At 42.6% G+C, this 24157-nt stretch overlaps 1 protein-coding gene across 1 annotated transcript in view; it reads left to right on the top strand.

Moving 5' to 3' along the window:
* The window catches only part of ADCY7 (adenylate cyclase 7), a 441560-nt gene that overhangs the window by 98287 nt on the left and 319116 nt on the right, over positions 1-24157 (top strand). Inside the window, exons 2-3 of the mRNA XM_078670626.1 lie at positions 13401-13849; positions 23244-23441. Of these exons, the coding sequence (XP_078526752.1) occupies positions 13616-13849; positions 23244-23441 (432 nt within the window). The 5' untranslated portion in view covers positions 13401-13615. The remainder of the gene's footprint in view (positions 1-13400; positions 13850-23243; positions 23442-24157) is intronic.

Here is a 24157-nt window from a genome sequence, read left to right as displayed (position 1 = left end):
TACCCAGACAAGATTTCTGCCTTTTGACTTTGGTCCTGATTTAAAGCTTGGTAGACAGGTACTCTGTCACAGACATGACATATATCCCATCCAGCTTGTTATAGGTGCATTAGAACATTTGGCCGCAGGGTATCTGACTTTGAGTGCACGTCCTTGAATACAGCCTTCAACGTTACCCATTGGAGAATTTTGAATTCCAAAAAGTAGACTAAGTCAGAAGGTAAAAACTTTACTGGGACGAGCCCCTTGGCATGTTTGAGCCCCTTGGCATGTCCGACCTCTGTTCATTTGTGATTAGTCTGAAATCCTGCCAAGGTTCTGGTCAAACGCGAACAGTGACTTTTAATTGGTGCTTAAACTTTTCTTGGTACTTTTTGCCCAAAAATTATTGTCTAGGAAACCATTGGATTGCATTCGTTTTGTATCAATTTTCTTTTTACATTATTCTCAATTGTTAAAAATTGGTTGTGGGATTTTTATTTTGTTGTGTGTAGACTTCTTATTGTTTTGCTACTTCTAAATACTTTGCAAGCTTTTTCCGAGGTAACCTGTCTGCTCGGTGCCATAACTACTTGGGCTAGCTCTGGTTTAAGTGATTGAAATTGTATGTTTAACCTGGCAGGATTTAGAGACTTTTCACTTAAAAAGGAAACACATCCTCCCCAATTATTAACCCGTTTACTTTCACCCACCATGTGAAGACTTGGAAGCACACATCTTCAGACGCATTCACATGTAATCAGATTTCCCCTCTGCTAAGAACTCATGGGAAACTAACAGCTGCAGGTAGTGCTTTGCAATAAATAAATAACATTAGGCTGTTCATAGCTGAAAAACGACTGGCTAAATTAAAAGGTAATGGCCAGAAACTCTTTGACCTGTGATTCTTATTGGCGGGTGCCGTTTTGCTGGAGTACATTTATTTCTCTCCAATGGTTTTAAGAAAGTTCATTCTGCCCTGACAAGCAAATGGTTGTACCTGCCTAAAGTGCGTTTTTGCTTTGATCTTTCTGTATGAAATCCAGTTTACCACATTTAAAGGCCACTAATAGCATACCTTTGCAGAATACATGCAATTATAAGCAAGCCATTAATTTGAACGATGCTGGCAGTCCTCGGCCTGCTTGTACTTGCATGATCGTTTTCCTTAATTGTTTTTAATAATATGAGTTTTTTGTAGGCAGGGGGTCATTTTCTCATTTTAGAGCACCAAAATACTCTAGCTATTAGCTTCAAATTTCCAAAAGAAGAGACCGATTTTACTGCGGACAGATACACCTCTAAGAGCATCGGCCTTATTGATAAAACCTGTGACCTGTTACAGGTCATCACACACTCAAAATGGTATTAGTAAAAGCTTTTGTTTGTAAAGTTGTGAGTGTATACATATCACCATTTGCTTCCTGACAGAGCACCAGTCCGAGACAGTCTTTCTATGTACAGCACAATGGCAATATGACCGTTATTTTGATTTTTGGCGCTGTAAGAAGAGCTGCCTTTTTTTCTTCTGCCTCTTTGCTTCCCTGCTCCTCCACCTAGCACGAGGGCCACCTTTGCTTCTTCTTTGGGCATTCAGACTCTCTTCGGTTATTGCATGTGTTGCCCTAGGCTGTCACGCGTATGAGCACAAGTAGGTGAGAGGACGAACTTCATTCATTTATTATATTTTACTTGTACACAAAATGTTTAGAAGTTAGTAGTTGGACTAGTTGTCAGAAAAATCATGTCTTGCAGGAATTGCATGCTTTTTCCCTTCAATGGCACATCAACAGTTGACTGAGTTGGCAGATGCTGTGACTGGAATGTCCCCTGCATGGTAAATGGTTACGTGCCCCTGCGGTGAGTGGCCAGATGAAAGGAGACTGGTATACTGACTTATTTTTTGGTCCTGGTGTCACAGTAATGTGCGGAGAAGCTTAGACATTGTGAGATCCAGGGGCTGTCCTTTGAGCGGGAGGAACACACCAACAGTGCCCTCATTGTAGGCAGTGGGCTTCTGTCCATGCATTGAGTGTTTCGTACGTGTACCGTGTTTTTAAATATACCTTTTTATGGCCAGACCCTTTTTTGCTTTGTCAGTGTGAGTACAGTGCACTGACCTCTCTCGTGTAATTTTCTGCTGTCCTGTGAAACCTAGATGCTGACATTGACATCTCATGCACATGTTGAGAGTGTATGTGCAGTGCACGTGTAGAACATACATGATAGTAGGAGAGAGTACTGAGGCTAGTGGGATCCAATCTAGGTGCCCTTGGTTTAGCATGGCACAACATTGAGAATAAAGACCGATTCACCTAGGAAGTGTAAATGTATTGCCTGCATTCCTGTGCCTGGAAGATGGAGACCCAGTCACTGGAGTGAAGAGGATGGACACAGGGCACTCATGAGAACTAATCAACAAAGAACTTCTATTTAGATTTTGGTAGATCGTAGGGGTGTGGCTGTGATTTATATTGCTCAAGTTGGGGACATTTCTAGGCAGGGACTGGACATTTGTCTGTCTGATTCCTACATAAAGGAAGGCTGATGATAGCCAGGTGCTGAGAACTCAACTTCATTATGCCCATATTTTGGAAACCTTTGCTTTGAGCAGCTCCATTACTACCTGTTCTGAGAAGCATCACTTTGCAGAACGAATGTGTATGGAGAGCAGTCTGAAAATGACATTTGCCATTGTGAATCGGTTTTAGTCCAGTTCTGGGATTCTATGGCTGTGTCTATCAAGGCTCAATGGGTTGCTGGAATAAATACATGCACGGGGGCAGAAAATGTGGTGTACACAGCCAAAGGGCGCCCCAGAAAATTAAAAGAAGGTTTGGGGCTGGTGGATGGCAATTTATGGCATAAAACTTGGAGGTTCTCAGTTGTCTCCGCGACAAGATATGGACACTGAATAACTGGCCGGGTGGGACTGGACCAGTGTCTGAGGTGGTGGCTCCCACCTCAATTCAAGATGTATCCTGGCAGTCCTCTCTCGCCCTTGAGAGGTGGTCTTTGGGTTGTCCCCATGCAACTGTGGTACAAGTACAGCTCTTTTTAGCCGAGGAATCCTGTAAGTTTGTGATGATGTCACATACCATGCTCACTTTTTATGTTTGTGCCCAAAATGCTAATAAAACACAGTTGATTAAAAAAAAAATAGAAATTCGAAAGATAACCAACCGAAAGCAGTTCTGAAACCTCGGACACTGGGTCCACATCTGCTTTCTAGAACATGTGTATAAAAGTGAGTTCCAAACCACCCCACCTTGTTCCAGTTCCAAGTTCTTCATGAACAACAAAGGGAGTACTCCCCAGAGTACCCAAAGGACTGCTGTTTGACTAAATGGTCCTGATCCTGAACCAACTAGCCTTCAAAAAATCAACCACTGTTTGAAATTGTCAGTCTGTTGTGTCTGAAAGTCTGGTGCTGCTGCCCCACTGTCACAATCCGAATGATACAGTATCACGTTGGTGTGCACCCTGATCATACCAGGAGGCCAATCTTGTCAAGACCATATATGAACACGTGATTAAAACGAAGGCCGCACTTGCTCAACAAGCCTCCCTCCAGTTCCCAGCCTAAGGGAGGCCACTGAAGACTGGAAGCTGCCAGAGGAAGCTGTCACACTGAGATCACCAAAGTCTCCACATCCTCAAGACGCTTCTGATGCAGCCATGACAGCTCCAAAATTGTCAGTGTGGGACTGCTGCACACATTTCATCCTGCACCCTCTGGACTCCAGTAACCATGGGGCTGCCTAAAATGCAAGTGGAAGGCTGAGATGCAGGCAGAGCCTGCTGCACAATCTGCCTCTGGGGTGACCAAATGACTGCCCCTTTGACTAGCCATCCCTCTGCCCCTGATTAGATATCCGAGATAACACACCAAGGAGAACTCCTTTAGCGGGGATGGGTACAGAAGAAACTATTGCATATATGCAAACAAGGCTGTTGACCCTGTATTGTATTCTCCTAATTGATCTGTGTATTATTGAGTAATGCTTATTTTAAGTAGGACTGTTAATCTTGACCTTCCTGGAAGTGGCACCGAAATTGTTGACGAGGCAAAGTTATACTCTCCCATTCTTGAGAATACCTTTGACATTGAGTACCACGGTTCCTAAGCTACCTAGGGCCTCATTACAAGTGAAGGTGTTATTTATCGCACATGATAAATAACAATACTATGTGTTACTTTATTTACCATGTGCAATATATTTACACCTATTACAAGTTGGCGGGGAATAACATGCAGATGTTGGTGTTTAATGAACCAAAATCCGCATGTTACGGTAATTACCGTATGATTTTCCCTTGTAAATTTTTTATCAGGGTTGACCAACCAAAATTTAACAAAGGTTGAGGTATTTAACACATCCGATATTTGTCGGATACATTAAATAACACTCAGCTCGTAATTCCGACCATTGCGCAAAGAGGGTTTTACACAAGGATTTAAAATTATCGACCCACTCGTAATCGGGCTCTTAGTCTTCCTCTTTGGTCAGGCTTCAAATTACAGACTGAAGACCTGTTCTTTTTAGTGATCCAACATTTTTGGAGCATCGTTTGTGAGTTTCCAAGCTAAAAAGTGCTAAATTGTGTGGTACAGACTTGACATAGCACAAGTCAAGAGATTCCTCCTCTCACATTGATTGATTCACATAGGATGTGTTCTTGAAGTTCTTGTATACCAACAACGATGGTTCACTGGTAGGACTTTACTTAATTTAAACTCTTCAAGGTAAGTTATTTTCCAAAATAAGTAATGAGGTATATATGAGAGGAGAAAAGTTAGGAACGACCAATAAGATTTCTAATCTAAAATGTAACAGAAAGAATCGAACAGGGATTATAGAAACGACTAGTTCAGTGGTTAATGCCCCAGGTGACACCACAGATAACAGAAACATGTGTGTGCGCGTGCATGCAATGAGTAAGGTTCCTAGCACTAGGCTAAAAAAGGTTGTGTTTCCCTTCGCTTGATCAATTGGTTTGGAGGCCAATCTATTAATCTTCCAACTTTGTGAAATTACCGAACTTTTGAGAGAAATCTTTATAGAAATTCCTAGTTTCCTCATAGTTAAGGTGCAAGTTCTGAAACTATGTCTCGTTTTCCATGTGACATAGGTCACTTTTTGGCTTATCCGGTCTGGTGTGCTTGCCAGACCTGTCTATGTTACAGTTTTACAATCTAAACATGTGATCATTGTCCCTTTTTAGCAATTAGTTGCTCATGTCTGGAGGTTTTCAGTGAATAGATAGTCTGATCTGCCATAGTTTCTTCTTAAGCAATTATAGTGGGAAGCAGGGGCGTTGTCAATCCCCCCTACTTTAGCAGTAATAACACTGTTTGGGTGGCTGGATAGATGGATGAATGAGTAAAAGGGAGGAAGGATGGTTGAGTGAAAGGGTGGATGGACGCTAGAACAAAGGATGGATGATGAGTGAGTGAAAGGATCGATGGATAAGTGGATGAGTGGGTGGATGGATACAGAGATGTACTGAGTAAAAGTATGGATGGATGGGTGAAAGGAGGGATGGAGGAGTGAAAGATTGGACAGATGGGTGAAAGGAAAGGGTAGATGGATGGCTAAATGAAAGGGCGGACAAATGGATAAGTAAAAGGCTGACTGGATGGACACGAGTCAAAGGGTGGATGTATGAGTGAAAAGGTGGATCAATGAGTGAAAGGATGGATGGATGAGTGAAAGGGAGGATGTATGGGTGAATGGAGTGAAAATGTTGATGGATGAGCAAAAGGTTGGATGGATGAAAAGAGGGATGAATGGATGAAATAGGGGATGGATAAGTGAAAGGATAGATGACTAGGTAAAAGGACGGATGGATATGTTTGATGGATACATTTTAAGATAAATGGATAGGATTGGATACAGACAGAAAAATAGGATGAAATACTGAATGGATGAAAGACTGTAAAGGTGAATTGGTGGATGTCATCAGGTAGATGGAAGGATGAAAAGATGAATGGTTAGATGCTTGGATGGAAGAGACAAGCAAGCTTTACTGGGGAGGGTCGCAATGACTTGCTTCGCTTGCTCAGTGCCATAAGAACCGTGGTTCAAGTGGGGGTGGTGTGAAGCAATTCGTATTGTTCTGGGTATAGGTTTCCTATTTTGTTTTTCTTCTGACAGCAATTACGTAATGCAATTCTAAAGCTGTCTTGTGTGGGTTTTTTTTCGTTTGGAGGTAAAAATCGAATGCCTCACACGGGCCATATTTTATTGTTTTTGATATTTCTCATGTCAATTTTTACATTATTTATGCTGTGCACCTTTGGTACATTTTCACCTCCATCAAGATGTATCTGTGTTTCAAAGTCTGTATTTAATGCACAACAGTAACAAGTATATGGCATATCTGGTATGTGTTGGCTTTAGGGCAGTGGTTTTTGCTATCTCACTTTCCAAGTTCCCGAAGTGACTTTATTGAAAAATGCAACCTTGTGGCACCCTGTAACTTTCTCTACCTTAGATAAATCTGCTTACAATTTGAAACGTAAGTGGGCATAGTTGTATTACAACGTTTTGTGTAGTTTTACGATACATGAGCAGAGTAACAATCCAAAAAACGCTTTTTTATCCCTACATGTAGCATCAGTATGTACATGTACTTTATGGTAGTAAGGGTAATTCCATTTGCATAGTAAATACTCTGTATCATCTTAAGGGTTTTGGGGACCCCAGGCAAGACGTGTTTTGGGGCACCTGGAAGGTACAAGTTCGAATTTTATTACCCATTTCCAGCTAATTCAAAAAATGCATGATGCCAAACAATTCTACATTTCATGTTAATTGTCAAAAGTACGCCATGGTTGCCAACAAATAGTTGAAATATATCTTGTCCGGGCCCACAAAAATCTTTAAGATGACACTGCGTAGAGAGACAGAGTCCGAAACAGAGGTATGTAGAGAGGTTTAAATAGAGAAATTAAATAGGAGCCCAATAGAATGAAGGTTCCTTTTTCCTGGAGGCCCCTTTGAAGATGGGGGCCCTGGACAGTTGCCCATTGTGGCCAAGCATCAAAACCTCTCTGCATACACTTCATTTGTAACCTCCCATGAGGACTGGCCCTTTTACTTAGGTTGTTACGTCGTCTTTAGTATGTAAACACTATTTTTCTTTAATGAGTTTCACTTACTGCAGGAGGGTAGGAGGGTCTCTTGTGCGCAGTTGTGACCACGGCTTGTTTAACTCGTAGCAAACAGGGTGCTCTTCAGGGGCCATGGGAGACAGAAGGGGGCAACTCAGCGATGCTTTTAGGGAGGTCAAAGGTGCGTGATGTAAATTCTGTAATAAGTCTAGCATTTGGATAGTTTAAGCTATTGTCATTGTAAATGACAATGCCTTTTATTTATGTTTTAAAAACCAAAACATAAATAAAGGGCATTGCCATTTACAATGGCAGTAGCTCAAACTCGCGTAAATGCGAGACCTATTGCACTGCAGAAGCTTATTAGTGATTAGTTAGTCGTGTTTGGTGGTTTTCAGTGAATAGATATCAGTCGCGGCCGGCATGACTCACAGGTGGGGGGTCGCGGAGGCTGGGGAGGGATTGGTTTAATTTTAAATAATAAAAAAAGTTAACTTACCTTTCCTGGTCCGGTCCTGCATTGTCTCTGCTCCACTCAGGAAGCAGGCAGCATCCCTCCCCTCCCTACGCCAATCACAATGCTGCAATGGCAGTGTTGTGATTGGCTGGGACGCCGACCACACAGGCGTCTATGGGAGGCCATTTTCTCCTGCAGAGTGCTTATGACTGGTTTGGTCGGCCCTGGGGCGACCAAACAGTCAGCGCCCTCAGAGTGGGAAAGCCGCTCCTCCCCTTGCCCACTCGCCCGCCCGCTCCCAACCAAACCCTTCCCTATTATAAATACCATTTTATGTTTCGGCTTCTCGCACTGCGAGAAAGCAGTGGGACGACACTTCTCCGCCCATATGGAGGAGCCACCCCTTATAGATAATCTAGTCTGCTATAGTTCTTTCTTAAGCAATTATATTACAAAGCATGATTGTCGTCAACCTGCCACTTTAGCAGCTACAGCTGGGGTGGGGTTATGAAGGGCCTCTCTGTCTGCAACTCGGCAGACAAAGGCTCATAATTAAAGCGAAAGGGTGAGAATGTAAGTGAGTGAAAGGATGGATGGTTGGAAGAGTGAAGGGGTGGATGGATGATTGGCTGCATGGGTGAATGAGTAAAAGGATGGATGGATGAAGGGGAGCTAGGATGGATGAATGACTGGATGTGTGAAAGGGTAGATGGGTGATGAGAGAAAGGAGGGATAGATGAGTGAGCAGATGGATAATGAGTAAAAGGGTAATTGGATGTTGGAGTGAAAGGCTGGCTGGATAGGCTGAAAGGATGGATGTATGAGTGAAAAGATGGATGGATGAGTAAAGACGGATGAATGAAAGAAAGGGAGGATAGATGGATAGCTTGATAAAAGGATGGATGAGTGAATGAAAGGGTAATTGAGGTAAAGATGTGTGAGAGAAATGGATGGATGGATGAGTCAAAGGATGGATGAGTAAAAGGGAAAAATTATCAGCTAATTCAAAAAATGCTTGATGCCAAACAATTATAAATATCATAGGAGGGGGGTGGGCGCACACTGCCTCACACTCCAGCACTCAGTTTGCCCTGATGCATCATAATAAATGCAGTGCATGATACCACTTTCTTCTGTGTCAGGCTTTAGTTTTTCACCCTTGTTGGTGCAGCCAAATATTTGGGAAGTGCCTGGCTAATCAGATCAAAGCGCTTATAGGCGAAGCAGATAAGTAGCGCCACAAACCCCCGCCTCCTAATGTTCTTGGTTTAGATACATTGTTCTTAAAAAAATAGTATAACTCTTTTAATAGTTTTTTAAACCTTGTACATATTGTTCTTTTAAATTTTAATTCATACTGTATGTATGGCAAGAGATACATTGTTTTTTAAGATACTCACGTTCTTTTCTCTTAACCTACGAATGAATTGTGTAAACTTTTATGATACATGTATCGAATAAAGTCATACAACAACTTTCTTCTGTGTCAGGCTTTAGTTTTTCACCCTTGTTGGTGCAGCCAGTGCTGTGTATCTCTAGGCACGTGTTTCAGGATAATTGTCCTTCTTCAGTTGAGAGCAACACTTTTTTGGGGGTGCTCGAGATGCTGCCCAAAGTCTTCTCAGGTAAGGCCACACTTGCTGGGAGGTGTAGCGGTGTGCTCCCACCCCTGTTCCTGTTTAAAAGCACTCCTGTGAGTCATTGAGCTGACGAGCTCGTGGAAGAAGCACCCGCGCGCCAGTGAGAGGTACCTGACCTGATGTGATGTTTGGCAGTCTACTCAGCAATCCCAAAATTTGAAGCCTGTAATCTCTACTGATGACGGTTAAAGAACCAGAAACACGTGCCTAGAGATCAGCACCATCTGCGCCAACTCTGGCGAAACACTCATGAATATTTCAGTAAAGCAAACGACATGAGTCTGCATTTACCATAATGTCAGGGGCAAGCCTTGCTGGGAGGTGTAGCAGTGTGCTCCCACCCTTGTACCAATTATAACTATCATGTTAAATGTTAAAAAGTAAACCAGGGTTGCCAACAAATAGTTGAAATATATCTTGTCCGGGATCCCAAAAATCCTTAAGATGACACTGCATAGAGAGACAGAGTCCGAAACAGAGGTATGTAGAGCGGTTTAAATAGAGAAATAAAATAGACGAGTCCAATAGAGTGAAGGTTCATTTTTCCAGGGTGCCCCTTGGAAGGTGGGGGCCCTGGACAGTTGCCCATTGTGGCCAAGCATTAAAACCTCTCTACATGTACTAGCACTAGTGTCGATTTAGAACACAGTGTATGTTATAGAAATGTATTTCATCCCAACATGAGTGTGACACAGGAGCGGCTCGTGCAGGTAAGCGCTGTGGGGCGGGGACTCGACAGACGACAAAGGACATTTTTTATAAATCATTTTCCCTCCTCATAGTCTGTCGAATCCCACCCCACAGCTCTTACCTGCAGGAGCCACTCCTGGTGTGACAGTAATGGAAAAACGGGCAGATCAGCTCATGGTCCAGAATGGAATGCAATCATTCTGCCAGCAGTCAAGGAATCAATTTCCAAGTTTTATTTGTTTATGATATTTGTGTTTTATTATTCTTGATACGCTTCAATGAATGTAGCCTGATTGCAAGCATATGAGTACAAGTATTATTATCTTCTGAACCTAAAATTTTGTTTGTCAGCCCTATAGCTGAATAGATTTGTTTTTCTATGAGGAATATTGAGTCCTCCCTGATTTGCAGAGGCTGCCCCACAAAGCCCTACGGAATGGCATCTCGCAGTGAGTGAGCTGGTTTGCAAACAAGAAATGGCTGAAAGTACTAAAAACAGTAGCTCTTCTGAACCAATAAGATTTTTGTTAAAGTTGTTGGAAGCAGGTACTATAAAAATTAGATATTCCACATCTATCTTTAATTTTGGTCTTTAACATTTCCTGAAAACTACTTAATGTATATACCACTCCTCAAGCAAAGTTTGGGTCGTTACTGTGTTCTGAATCTTTGCCTCCTACACTAACTCCCATAGAAGACATAGAAGTATTGCCCTCACTATCCTGATGGTCAAGCGTTGAAGGGGTGCACTTGACCCAGATTACGGGGTCACATTAGATGAACACCAGAGGCAAACAACCCAAATCCCCACAGTTATGGCCCAGTAGCCCATTTCTGCCCTGTGGCCCCAGAAAGAACAGAGTCTGATTGTTTAAGTAGCACTGATTACCATGTACTGGTGTTGCACAACTCAGTGATACTTATACTGGACTGAGAAGAAGGTGAGGCTCTTTGGAATTTGGACCTGTGACCTTCAGCTTAGAGACAGCTCTCTACAGTGGGTGCACCAGTCCATTGAGCCACCCCTAAGAAATGATAGGCCCTGAATCACACATAATTTCCGATAATTCACAAAATCTGCATTTGAAGACATTTATTTGTGGAGATTGCCTTTTTTACTGCAGAAGATCTGCAACACATGAGGATTTACCCGCAGTTAGGTCACCAAGTTGAAGTGAATAGTTTCCCTTTGGAGCGTCAAGAAAGGGAACTTTGCAAAACCTATGAACACACACAAAGTTGTAACTTGGTAGGTCTTCTAAACATTTCTAAGGACCTCCTGGCATGTTTCTATAAGCCTGCACCTAAATAATATAGGTGGAATTGGTTTCGTAATTATAGGAAAATATCGCAAACATCCTGATTTCTAATAGGGTATATTAACAGTGGTTTCTCATATGGAAAAACATGTTTTGCATGTGATCGGGTTAAAGGAAATTGAAAGAATTGTGCCCATGCACCTTCTAACTGATCCTTTGCCTATATATTGTCCCCACTGTGGCCAACTGTAAGTGCAGGATGTGCAAAAACTGTACAAGCATTAATTTCTGCAAAGTAGCCCACTTTGCTCGGATACGCCTGGACGTTGTAAATATATGCAATAACTAATAATCGTGCCTTTGAGAATTTAAACCTTTTTCCCTGGGATAAGTCCCATATTTGCACAATGTGTAAGCTACATCTCTACTTCTTGAGAGAAGTTGTCCAGGTAGGCTTATGCTTACAATCACTTTCTCCTTTGCAATGAAACATTTAAGGTGTTACCTACCACAGTTCTAATGTGTGCATTAAGTAGCCTGATTTTGACTTTGGATAATAAATCCATCTGGTGCTAATTTCAGTACAGAAAAAATGGTATTAAATTATACGATCAATGGTTTACGGAGAGAAGCCTAATTAAATAATTGTTTCTTAATCGTGTTCCCAGCTCCGCCCAGTATGTGTTACTTTCAACGATGCATTTTAAATTATTTATGCAGCAGAACATGTCTCATGGCACCCTTCCTTTCGAAGCGTATTCCCTCAACCTTGGGATGCTGTTAACATTATATTTCTTTTTATCGCAAAGTCTCACTTCTAAAATATTATTGTTTTTAATTTTTCATTGACGCTGTTTTTTATTTAAATGTTCTGTAAATTAATCTTAAAATGTTTGTTAATGCATAAAGAGAGTGTCTGGTATATAAGATAATTAATGGTTCGACTTCTCGTGATGCAGTAGTAAGTAGGGTGGATGTTTTCTAAAGAGCTAGATTACATCTGTTTTTTTCAGTACAAATTACATACACGCCATGATTCCGATGACAATAGTTGTTACCAATGGTAAAATTATGCTTTGACATCTGAGACGGGCGTCGGTCGACCTGCAACTTGGCACACTTTATCCTGCTTGGGTGGTGAATGGAAAGCTAGTTTGGTTAGAGCATATCAACGAAGATGGGTCGGCAGACCTCAGGCCATAGCAGAGGGCCAACATCTAGCTGTACACAAAGTGAAACTACTTGGGGAAACTGCAGACCCATGGAATCTCTTACAACAACTTGCTTGCAGTATAAATTTGTTACAATCAATGCAGCTAAAACTCTTCAAATATAAGCGGCCAAGAAAAGAATGCGCACCGTGACTCTTTGGAAGCATTTTACTCTTACACTGCTCTCTCTGAGGTGTGGTGATATTGTGAGTGCGTGTGGATTGTTTGTACGTGCACAGTATCAATTTATTGCTAAATGCCATTTTTAGATTTTGTCTTTATGCATTATTAGAGCTATTGAGGCCCAAACTAGTTGCACAATAAATATTTTAGCCTCCCTCCATCGGTTGATAAGCGCAAGTGAATTTCTGCACCTGTGTTGTTGCCTTGCTGCTGCACGCCTGCTGTATCCCTAAGAGGTGTGGGTGTAGCTTTCATTTTTTGGAGGTACTTGCTGTGCTCAAGGCCCTACCTTACCTGTCTGCAGCTAGTTCAGTACCTACTTCAACTGCACCACTATGGACCACATCTGTTGCACTATAGAACCAAAGCTGCCGCGTTATATATACAACCCTACCATGAAATACCGCTTCTACCACAGCACTCAAACACTATAACTGCAACAATCCAGTTCCATCTAATCGTTATTTTCCTGATGTCCAGTGTCACGGCCGTCAAGACAAATACACATCCACGACATACACATCCATCACGGAAGCATAACTCTAATTGTTTATTCTTGTGATGAAAGTGTAGGTTTCTACCACCAAAAGGAATCAAATCCAGCAACGTGGAGTCCCATAAAATGTGTCATAGTGAAATACATTGTTTCTTGTTCGTATATCTTTTTGAGACTGGCAAGCTGACAAGTCCATGAACATTGACCATGGCAATTGATTTGTAGAGTCCATTGGGTGGTTGTACTACTTTCATTTAGGGTTCTCGCTTTTAATTATTTTGTGTCACACTGCTATTATCATCCAAATCGTCATATAATCCGCGACAGCCAGAGGACATAAGAGTATAAATATGTTCTTTTTGTTTCAGGAACTGAAGCAAGACTGGGAAAGAAATATCACGCTGCATGGAGCTCCCCATGAATAACACTTGGGTCGGTGGAGGACGAAACCCTATTGCTTTGCATGTAAGGTGAACATAGATCCATCGTCCATGTCACGAGTGTGGAGTGGGAGTTAACCAGTGTCCTTAAATCGGCCAGCGCTTTCACCACTGTAATCACTTGGTCCGCGAGCCAGCTGCCCATGCTTCTTCTCCACAGAAAATCTGGCACTCAAAAGGAGTCACACTGGAAGAAAATGCCATCCAAGGGAAAGTACTTTATAAATGATAATGAAGATTTGAAGGACTCAGACCTCCTCTATGAGTCGTACCGCTGTGCCAGCCACCATTACCCGCTGTTGCTACACCTGCTCTTCATCTCCATCACGTCGTGCCTCACACTGATCATCTTCTTCTTTGCCTCCTACCCTTTCAATGTGAGTACAGGTGTCTTCAATCAAGGTCATTCCTTTAATGCATGGGCTTGAGGCCAAAAGTGTTAGGGTGATAAAACGACACAACACCGTGTCATTTTTCTTCTGTGATCAGTGTGCATTGGAAGTTTTGCAAGCTAATGTTTTTTTTTAATTGTTTTTATTAATTCAACAATAAAGTGGCATTACATCGCATAGCATAAATCAGGCAATTTCTTAACACAATGAGATCACATAATATATTTACGGCAGATTAGATTAACTGTGTGTAGGTCTTATCGTCCCTCTAGGTACCCTTCCTGTAGCCCTCAACTAGTTCTTCACCCCTCTTCTTCCTCTTCGTCTGAACCCTCCCCCTCAGACTCCGGCAGTGGATCACAAATGTCTCCACGAAAGTGGTTCCACATTGTCCAAACTTTATTCCACTTCCGTGGGCAGCCCCTGGATTCGTATACTGTTCGTTCAGTGACCATCGTTAAGTCCATGTTTCTACACCATGACGCCAAAGTCGGAGCCTCCACTGCCCCCCATCTCTGAGCAATATCACGCTTAGCGACTAGCAATCCCAACGTAACCCAAATCTGCATGTAACGTGAGAGGTCGTTAGGCTTCCACACATTCAGCAGACACCTCCTCGGGTCAGGTAAGAGTGATACTTCCGTTGTTTGTGACATGGTGCGCATCACCTGACGCCAATAGCCTGCCAAAACCGGACAATCCTAAATAGTGTGTAAAAAGGTTCCCTCCTCCCCGCACCCCCTGAGGCAGAATGGGTGTGTTGGTCTTTGCAGTTTATGTAGGGTGGTTCTCGTGTTGTATATGCGGTGGAGTACCTTTAGTTGCACCAGCCTGAGCCTATTAGATATTCTCACCTCTTTGGGTGACGCTAGAGCTTCCTGCCACTCTTGATCATCGAATTCTCCCACTTCTGTCGCCCATTTGGTTCTAAGTGTGGCAGTGGGGTCTGGTAAGTTATTCAGTAATTTCCGGTATGTGAATGAGGTGGCCCTTTCCTCCATGAACTCTGTGAGTAGCTGGTCATCCATCGGGGAGGCCTCTGGTAATTCTGTCTCTGGCTGTATCACTGTTATGTTATGTTATGTTATGTTATACTTGGTTTTGTATAGCGCACGGCTACTCAGAGAGTGTCCCGGCGCTTTGGTTTGCACACCTATCTCATAACATAACAAGAAAAGACAACAGAAAAACAAAGAATCCAGAAGGAAGAGAAAAAAAAAAACCCCAAAGAAGCAGCTAAGAAGTAAAAAGCCAAGTTTTGAGCCCCTTCCTGAAGGCCAGCAGGTTTGAAGTACTGCGCAAGGCCACTGGCAGCGCTTTCCATAGCTGGGGAGCCAGCAATCTAAAAGAGCGGCCTCCAATACGCGCCCTTTTGACCCGAGGGACTGCGGCGAGGAACAAGGATCCTGACCTCAAGGGCCTGGCTGGATGGTAAAAAGCCAACCTTTTTTGAAGGTATTTCGCTCCGGAGGCATGCAAAGCTTTATGCGCCAAAGTCAAGGTCTTAAAGATAATCCGCTTCCGGACGGGAAGCCAGTGCAGTGCCTGCAGGAGGCCCGAGGCTCTGGCACGGCGAGATAGTCCAAAAATTGCCCGTGCTGCCGAGTTCTGGACCACCTGCAACCGTTGAAGCAGATATTCTGGCAGGCCGAGATAAAGAATGTTCGAGTAGTCAATTCTCGAGCCAATTATCGCCTGCACTGTAATCTTCCTGTGCTCCTCCGATAGTAAAGGGAGAAACTTACGCAGCATCCGGAGCAGACCAAAACAAGTGCCAGTGAGGCCGATTATCTGAGAGCGCAGTGTTAGGCCGTTGTCAATTTTAATCCCTAGGTTTTTAGCCACCTGGGACGAACTTGCTGGTGGAAACATGTTCTCTGGCCACTACACCTTCCAGTCCGGATCTGAACTGCACCGAAGAAGAGGACCTCGGATTTGTCCGAGTTGCACTTGAGGCTGTTATGTTGGAACCACTGAAAAACAGCCTCAAGGCAACCCCGGATCTTCCCTCCATCGAAGTCCGCACCACTCACACAGGTGAAGAGGAGCTGGGTGTCATCAGCGTAGGAAACGATCTGAGCCCCGAAAGACTCCGCCAGAGCCGCCAGAGGGGTCATGAAGATGTTAAATAGAGTTGGGCTCAAAACTGAGCCCTGAGGGACTCCGACACCCAATGGCGACATCTCGGCGGAGCAAGCAGAGGCCCAGACCGTTTGTCGACGGTCCGCCAGGAACGAACGAAACCAGTTGAACACCGTCCCCCTCAGACCGATCTCAGAGAGTCTTACGAGGAGACCCTCGTGGGGGACGGTGTCGAAGGCCGCCGACAGATCTAACATCACCAGCATCGCCCAGCCACCTGAATCCAGCACCTCCTTAATAGCCTCCGAAACTTCCAGGAGTGCTGTTTCGGTGCTGAGATTAGAGCGGAATCCAGACTGAGTAGGGTGCAGTAAATCATGGGACTCCAGATAATCGTCGAGCACCTTATGCACATGTTTTTCAATAATCTTAGCGAAAGCAGGCAAAAGCGAAATAGGCCTGTAATTCGCCAGCACCTCCACGTCCAATCCGGGCTTTTTGAGCAGGGGAATAATCATCGCCTGTTTCCATGACTGAGGAACCACACCCTGTGCAAGAGAGCAGTTCAGCAGGGGGTTCACATATGGATTAATGGCTGCTGCCATTTTCGCCATAAACTTGGCGGGACAGGCATCCCGCGGGGAACCTGATTTTAGACAGGCCATCAAATCCAACGAAGAGGCCGTAGAGAGAGGAGGAAAAACTGCCAGAACCGGACCTGCACTAGACGGGATAGCCGAGACATTCTCCGCCAGGCAGGGCACCTCGGGCTCCTGCACAGGGAAAGAGTCCTGGATCAGTCGGATCTTAGAAGTAAAGAAATCAGCAATTGCGCCGACCCAAGGCTCAAGGGGGGGAGTCTGAGTCGACGCAGCGCGTGAAGTCGTAAACTCCCGCACAATGGCAAAAAGCTCCTTACAAGAGTTAGAGGCAGCTTCGATTTTCCTCGCGAAATATCTGTTAGCAAGGCATGTCGTATTTGTAAGTATCTAAATTTTTCATTCGCGCCTAGTTGGTACTGTTGTTGTAATTGCTCAAAGGGCATCACTGTTCCTCTATTCCACAGGTCTCCCACTGTGGATATGCCTATATTATCCCAGTGCGTGAATCCTTTACTACGTCGTAAGTGCCCTAATTTCTTAGTGTCCCATAGTGGGGTCAGTTTGGTTACCACCCCTCTCCAGCCCAATTTAGCTTGTGCTGCATGCCAGATCTGGGCTGTGTGTTTAGTAGGGCCCGCCAACCTCGAGATCGAACCTTTGTTTTATAGTACTTCTAACATATTATGTGTTCCCAGTTGTTCCCTGTCTGCCCTATACGCTGGGTCATTCTGGGGTATGTGGATCCAGTGATTTATTATTTTAAGTTGCGCCGCCCAATAGTACAATTGGAGGTCAGGTAGTGCGATTCCCCCATCGTGCCAGCTTTTATGGAGTTTCACTTGAGCTATACGAGCTGGTCGGTTTCCCCATAGAAGGAGTGTCACTTGTCCTGCCACCTGTCGAAAGTAAAGGGGCGGAACTATATCCGGCGTGCTCTCCAGGGTGTAAAGTAATCTAGGGAGTGCTTTCATTTTGTACAATGCCGCTCTCCCGAGCAGTGTAAGGGGAAGCGATGCCCAATGTGCAACGTCTCGTTTCAGCCTCTCTAATGGCGGTGCCAGGTTTTTAGCAAAAAATTCAGCGTGGGTTCTAGTAATGTATATTCCTAAATATTTAAAGGAGTCTTCCGCTATCAACAATGGGCAATCCGCAGGGAGCGTCGGAGGAGGCCCCTTCAGGATGAAAATGACTGATTTAGTCTAGTTAATCCCGAGAGTCTCCCATGTGAATTACAAATATTAAGAAGTTCAGAAATGCCGCTGTCCGGGTCTTTGAGATACACCAACATGTCGTTGGCGTAGAGCGACAGTCGGTCCTCCCATCCTTCCTTCCAGACAATGCCCCTAAGTAACGGGGTCTATCTAATCAGCGTTGCCAGTGGTTCCAGTACCAATGCAAAAAGTAGCGGGGACAAGGGGCAACCTTGCCTTGTGCCCCGTGCTAGCGGTATTTCTTCTGATAAGTGGGCAAGCTAATGTTTTGAATGTATGTGTGTATGCATGTATATGGTATCTATGTAGTCAAGACCAAGATGAAAGGTGCAGCCTACCGATTGTAAAGGATCTAAGGCAAAGGCATAGTCAACAAGAGACTGGATGAGTTGCTGGGCTGTAAGATGGCAAGTGGAGTGTTACTGCATCATGCTATTGTTGGGGCTGGGTTCTTATCCAGATTTTCTCTTACCAATCTTAAGAATCCTTGGTCGACTGGACCGTCTCGTCTGCTAAGAAGTGTGAAGGGAAGAACAACAGGTTCATAATAACTTTGGAAACTACCAAATTAATCCAACTCAAGAACCACTGACTACGGAATCAAATTTTTAGGGGATTGTTACAAAGGCAAAAATAACTGAACATACAGGCACCTCAACAAGAGGTTGAGAAAATAAATGGGCACTAATACAAGCATAATCCTATGCAAAAGTCTCAGGGGACTTAAGATAATGACTAAAGTTATCTCTAAAAGCATCAGGCAAATGATGACAGTCCATGCTTGAAGCTTTGACTGTATTCGATAAAAGGAAAGAAAAGAAAATTAGTCCCTACACTAACACTAAAGTGACATCCCTACTTAGCCTCCCTCCCAAGCAAGAGAATAAGGTGTCAGCAGTGAAGACTTCCTAAGAAGTACACTCACTTCCCATGGGTATGCAGCCTAAGCTACTGAACTCGTTCTAAGATGCTCCTTCTATTCTCCTGCTCTTCTCCTGCTAAACTGCACTAACTAAAAACAACTGATTCTCCTCCCTCGGGGTACAGTCCCTAATACAAAATCCCAAAAATGTTAAACACGCCATAAACACGCCCCTTTGGCAGGTCTTCAGGCTGTGCTTTTCCATCAAAACTGCATCTTCGTCCAAAAACCGTTGATGTGTCCTTGGGTCCCAGGCACCTTCTCCGCCAAAAGTATCTTCTCCGCATTCCAGTACCTTCCCACATCTCTCGTTCCTACCATCCTAACTCCTAAAACAGAGTTCTCCTGCCTAACTAAATGTGTGTCCTTGCACCTGCAACAGAAAGCCTGTGAACGAATTAGCCTTGTACACACACAGATCTGCAATGCAAAATTCGACTAGGAAAGGAGCCATACCAAGGAAAATACATTTTCAGGCCCACAGTTTCTCGACAAGCTAAGAACCACATTAGGCCTCTAATTAATGCTTTCATACAGTTAGGCCTTTACATATTTTAAACACATTTCTAAACTACATTATAAACGTTAAATTCAAAATCATGTTCATGCATTACAATTTGCTCACAATAAGCAACCCTACATGTGCAACTTTTTAACATGTGCACATTTAAACCTAATGCAACATCTCATACGGGAAGCAATCATTTCTACATTACTTAAGGCACTTTCTCGTTTTAACACTACATTAGTTTCCAAAGGATATGAACACTCCTAAACATTCTAACATAATTATTTACTACAGTTCTAATGCTCAGACATCAGTACAGTCCTCTAAATATGCGGGTGCTAACTACCCATGATTATGACGCACTCCTATAATTTTCAGAATAACATGGCGCTCTATCACTAGTCATAGTGTTCTTTAACCCCTTCTACGCTCATGACGAGCTCAGCTCGTCATGAGCGTAACCTGCGCTACGCGGATGACGAGCTGAGCTCGTCACGTAACGCGGGATTTTTAAAATCGCAGCGCGCAGCGGGAAAACCGCTAGCGCGCATGCGGTTAAAGAGGTCTGTCTTCCGCTCTTTCCTGATTTCGAGCAGGGTTATAGTAGTACTGATGGATACGTGTTGTTCTAGATACCCATCTGTACATTGTATTTTATTGTTCACGTCTCCAGTCTTGTTTCCTAAGAAAGCACCACCTTAAATTAGTGCACATGCATACTCATGCATACATTTAATAAACAATAAGGACCAGCACAAGAAATAGAAAGCAAGCTAACCTTTTGCACAGCCTTGAATCTGGCAAATACTTCCTACTGAAAAAGGAGGAAATAGCTAATCACAGGATTCTGCCCAGACTTCTGCTTTCACTGTCCTAGTAATATGTCCATGTCGTGGCCATCTGCAGTTAAGTGCCACTAAAAGCTGCGGACTGAAGAGAAGCTTCAGGGTGAAAAATACATATTTTCGTTTACGTACATTTCCAGTTATGTTTTGTACGATACTTGTGCGCTAGCCTAGCTATAGTGCTGAGAAGCATGCTGGATGATTGGAAGGAGATACAGGTTACTAAGGAAGGCTGCATCTAGGGGTCGTAGCTCTTTTAAAGTTGTCTCAAGTTACTAGTGCACGGGTAGTTACATCATGCTAACGAAAATTAGAAAAGAAAGCATAGGTTATGTATAGTTTAAAATTAAGAATGCTTATTTTACTTCATATATATTTCAAATACTCCAATCATGAATGAGAATTATTTTTTTTCCTCTCAAATAAATAATTTCATTTTCGACTTTTAACAGCAGGTGATTAATTCTCTCACTATAAAACTTTATTTAGCACACCAGATGCAATATTATAAGTTCGGCAGAAATATGAGGGACTCCTACTTAAAAGTTAAGCAGATCAGGGGAAACGGGCAATTTCAATGAAAAATTGCATGCCAGACCTTTATTTCTTTATCAGGAGTCAAAATTGATAATAAACCCAGGATGGGACTCTATTAGTGGCATACTACAATATGTGGTTCGAAATATGCTTTTTTCTTTTTATGAGAGCACACAATAAATACAAAATTCATCCATTAATCAATTCATGAACATGCATATTATTCATTGTGCAGCGTTGTTAATTTATACAAAATCAATTTTTAAATGTTCCTTTTGTCTGCATCCAAAGAAACCCACTCCATCAAATTGATGCATATCATACACTCCACTACAGTCATACCAATACATACTCTTAATAGAACACCGAAAAATTCAAATAACACTAAAATACATTTGTACAGATACCCCTGTCTTTCACATAGCATGCCCACTTCTTCTCATTTTTTAGTGGGCCCAACAGGATGTCTTTTGACACGCGTTTCAGTGACTAATGCCATAGAAGTGATCACCTTCATCAGGAAACACAAACTTTGTTTCTTATAGCATAAGCCATGGTGCGGGGGTATCCTTGAAGTGTGGGGTATAACCAAAACAATGCCACCACTCCAACTCCATCTCTGTATCATGCAAAATGGAATGTTCTTGCCTTTCTTTTAATTTATGGAGGAAAGAAATTATTGCGTATGCTGGAGAGGAAGAAATCTAGCATGTCGTACAAGTGCTGTAAGAGAGAGGAGCATAAAATGGAAGTACAATGCGGGTTAAGGATTGTCTCCTTTTCAAATTCCTTTTCTCAATGAAATAAAAGCAGTACAAGAACATCCCGTGATGTACGGCGTAGAGACAGGAAGCATGTTGACTAACTTTACTAGCAGGATTTCAAACCTCTTTGGAAAATGGCTAAGCTGTCAGCTTAGCCTCCTGGGAGTCTTATATCTGCTCCTAAGTGTGACTCTCATACAAACAGACTGCTGCCTCATACAAGTAAGTCCAGAAACTACTCCCAAGCCTTACATGCATGGCGAATTAACTTGGAGCAGTAATCAATCACAACTAGAAACCGAAATTAGAAATGCTTCCTAGCAAAGTTTGTTCATGTAAAAATAAAAACTTAAGTGGCGATAGAGTAGCTATAATAAAATCATATAATAATTTGTATTTAAATATCTATGTGAAAAAATAAAATGTACTCAAATCCTCTCCTCGGCATTAAAGACTTTGAATGCCATTATGCCGTGTGACAGTTTAAAACATAGTTTACATGTCACACGCTTGTAAATCAAAATATGTTGCCCTTTTCCCAATCTTCTTGTTACTCCCATATTACCAAAAAGACCACCTACTAATTTTCCTTACTTGTTCTTTATTACTTGTTCTTTATTTGTATGGTTAATAAAAATCTTTACAAATTTAAGACCTTTACAAATTAAGAATATTTACTCCCCTCCAACGAACTTGAAGACCTATCAAGAAAAGATCTTTAAAAAAGAAGAACATCAATTCAGTCAGCCAATCGCGAACTAGTCCCAAACCTGTTTCACTGTTTTCCTTGTTGCACACATTCGTGTGAGTTATTTTTGCTTTTTTGCGAAAAGATTGTACTTTTTAATGATTTTATTTTGTAAGGCATATACTGCAAGCTAGATCTCATCTAGAGTTTCCCAATAAGGGAAACAACGGATTTGCCCAGTATCTCACAATTTGTTTACATTATGAAGCCAGAATTGAGATGCTTCCATGGATGGTTAAAGTTTTTCCTACTGAAATAAAAACGATGACACAAATTGTCCAGTCTGTAGACATTCTTCTTTCTAGCAAAGTGTTCTGAAAAGGTGCTGTTTTTCCAACTCAATGCACATGTTTGATTTTTACACATATCCTCTTTAACGTTCCAACGTCCTTGTTTTGCTGGCTCATGAGCAATGATTCTGTGGTAACTTTACAAATCATATTTTGGGATATTTAAAGGAAGTCTTGAGCTCCCCCTTTACAACGAATAAACATATTTTTTATTAACTGAAATGGTTTGCAAATGTGATTCAAAATGGACTGCTTGACCCTATCTAAATCCCACTTAGAGGTGAGCTTGCACACTGCACTCGTTCACCAAGCGACACAAACCATGTACCACGAGCGTATCTGAAATTCTCCGAGCGTGGTGCAAATTTGAGGCAGAACTAATTTTTTAGCTTAATGGGTGGCTGTAAGTATTTTACCATTTCTCTGAGTACCATTCATTAATTCCCTATTACTGAAGCTTGTCTTTTACTTTTTGATTGCCCTGTACTTCCACATATGTGCTTTACTGTTGCCACTCAAATCCCACCCAATTTAGGCGCATATGCCATGTCAGATTAATGGTCAGTTGGAGTAATGGTGTCCAAGGTCAATTGGGCACAGTCATGGGGTAGCACCATTATAGTGCATTCTTTGGTGATGTGAGATTCCACTAAACACATTTCCAATACAGCTGCGATATTTTGTGTTGATATTATTTGAGGTTTAGCTGGATAGGAGCAAGATGTCAAGCGGCCTCTCGATTTATTTCCATGACGCGCTTTAGACCTGCATGCAATGAGTGTATGTTGCATAAATGATCAATTTTAGTTTTGTTATGGACCTCCACCATGCCACCCTGTATAAGGTACGTTTCTGCTCTGTTTGTCACAGGATCCCAGTGAGCACCTTGCCTTCGTCATAACAATATTCGTCACCCTGGTCATATTCTGTGTCCTGTATCTGCTGGTGCGCTCTGAATCCTCTGTTGAGAGGCGGCTGACACTATTAGCGGCGCTGATATGGATCTGCCTCATGACCATCGGCTATGTCTTGATTTTCGACAAAGGTGCTGTTTCCGCGTGGGATCAGGTATTCTGCTTTATTCTAATTTATCGACAAATCAGTTGATGTCTGTATTGCCGACATAGCCTTTGCACTTAAAGTACAGTAAATAATCCAAAAATGTAAACTTTAAGTACACAAGATTGAAGACTAGGTTTAACAATATCTAACGGAACACGCATTACAAGTAACAAAATACAAAATTCATGCCGAGAAGTTACCTTTGATCTTTAACAACCTCAGTTGCAAATCGGGGCATGGGACAAACTGCTTTAAAGTGCATCAAATATCACACCTGTCCTAGTAGTCTTTCCGGATAAGCTCTATCCATTTATTAAACGCACATAATATAATATAATATAAAAAAGAAGGGGAAAACAGGACAAGTATTTTCATCACTTTGCAGTAATTGCGTATTTAACATTTAAAAAGTTTTTAGTTGTTTCCTTTCGAAAATGGACATTTTTTTCTCAAGCATCCATATTTTAAGGTCACAGTTATGGGGCAGGCAATAAAAGGTTTGCCTCATACATTGCTTACATTGTTGTCACGATGTACTAAAATAGTGTTTTATTGTCCACTTCACTGTTCAGAAGACGGTGGGGGGGGAGGGGGGACATTAACACGAAGAGTGCATGCGTCTGGTTTGGGCATGCGAGTGCCCAAAGATGGGGCACAGTGTGCAGACCCGGGTTGTGCGCAACATTAACAGTAAAAGCACACTCTTCTGTACACAAACTGGT

The sequence above is a fragment of the Lissotriton helveticus genome, chromosome 12, assembly GCF_964261635.1.
Source record: "Lissotriton helveticus chromosome 12, aLisHel1.1, whole genome shotgun sequence".
NCBI lineage: Eukaryota > Metazoa > Chordata > Amphibia > Caudata > Salamandridae > Lissotriton > Lissotriton helveticus.
The sequence above is the reverse complement of the archived record's forward strand: the minus strand, read 5'-3'. Positions and strand labels throughout refer to the sequence as shown.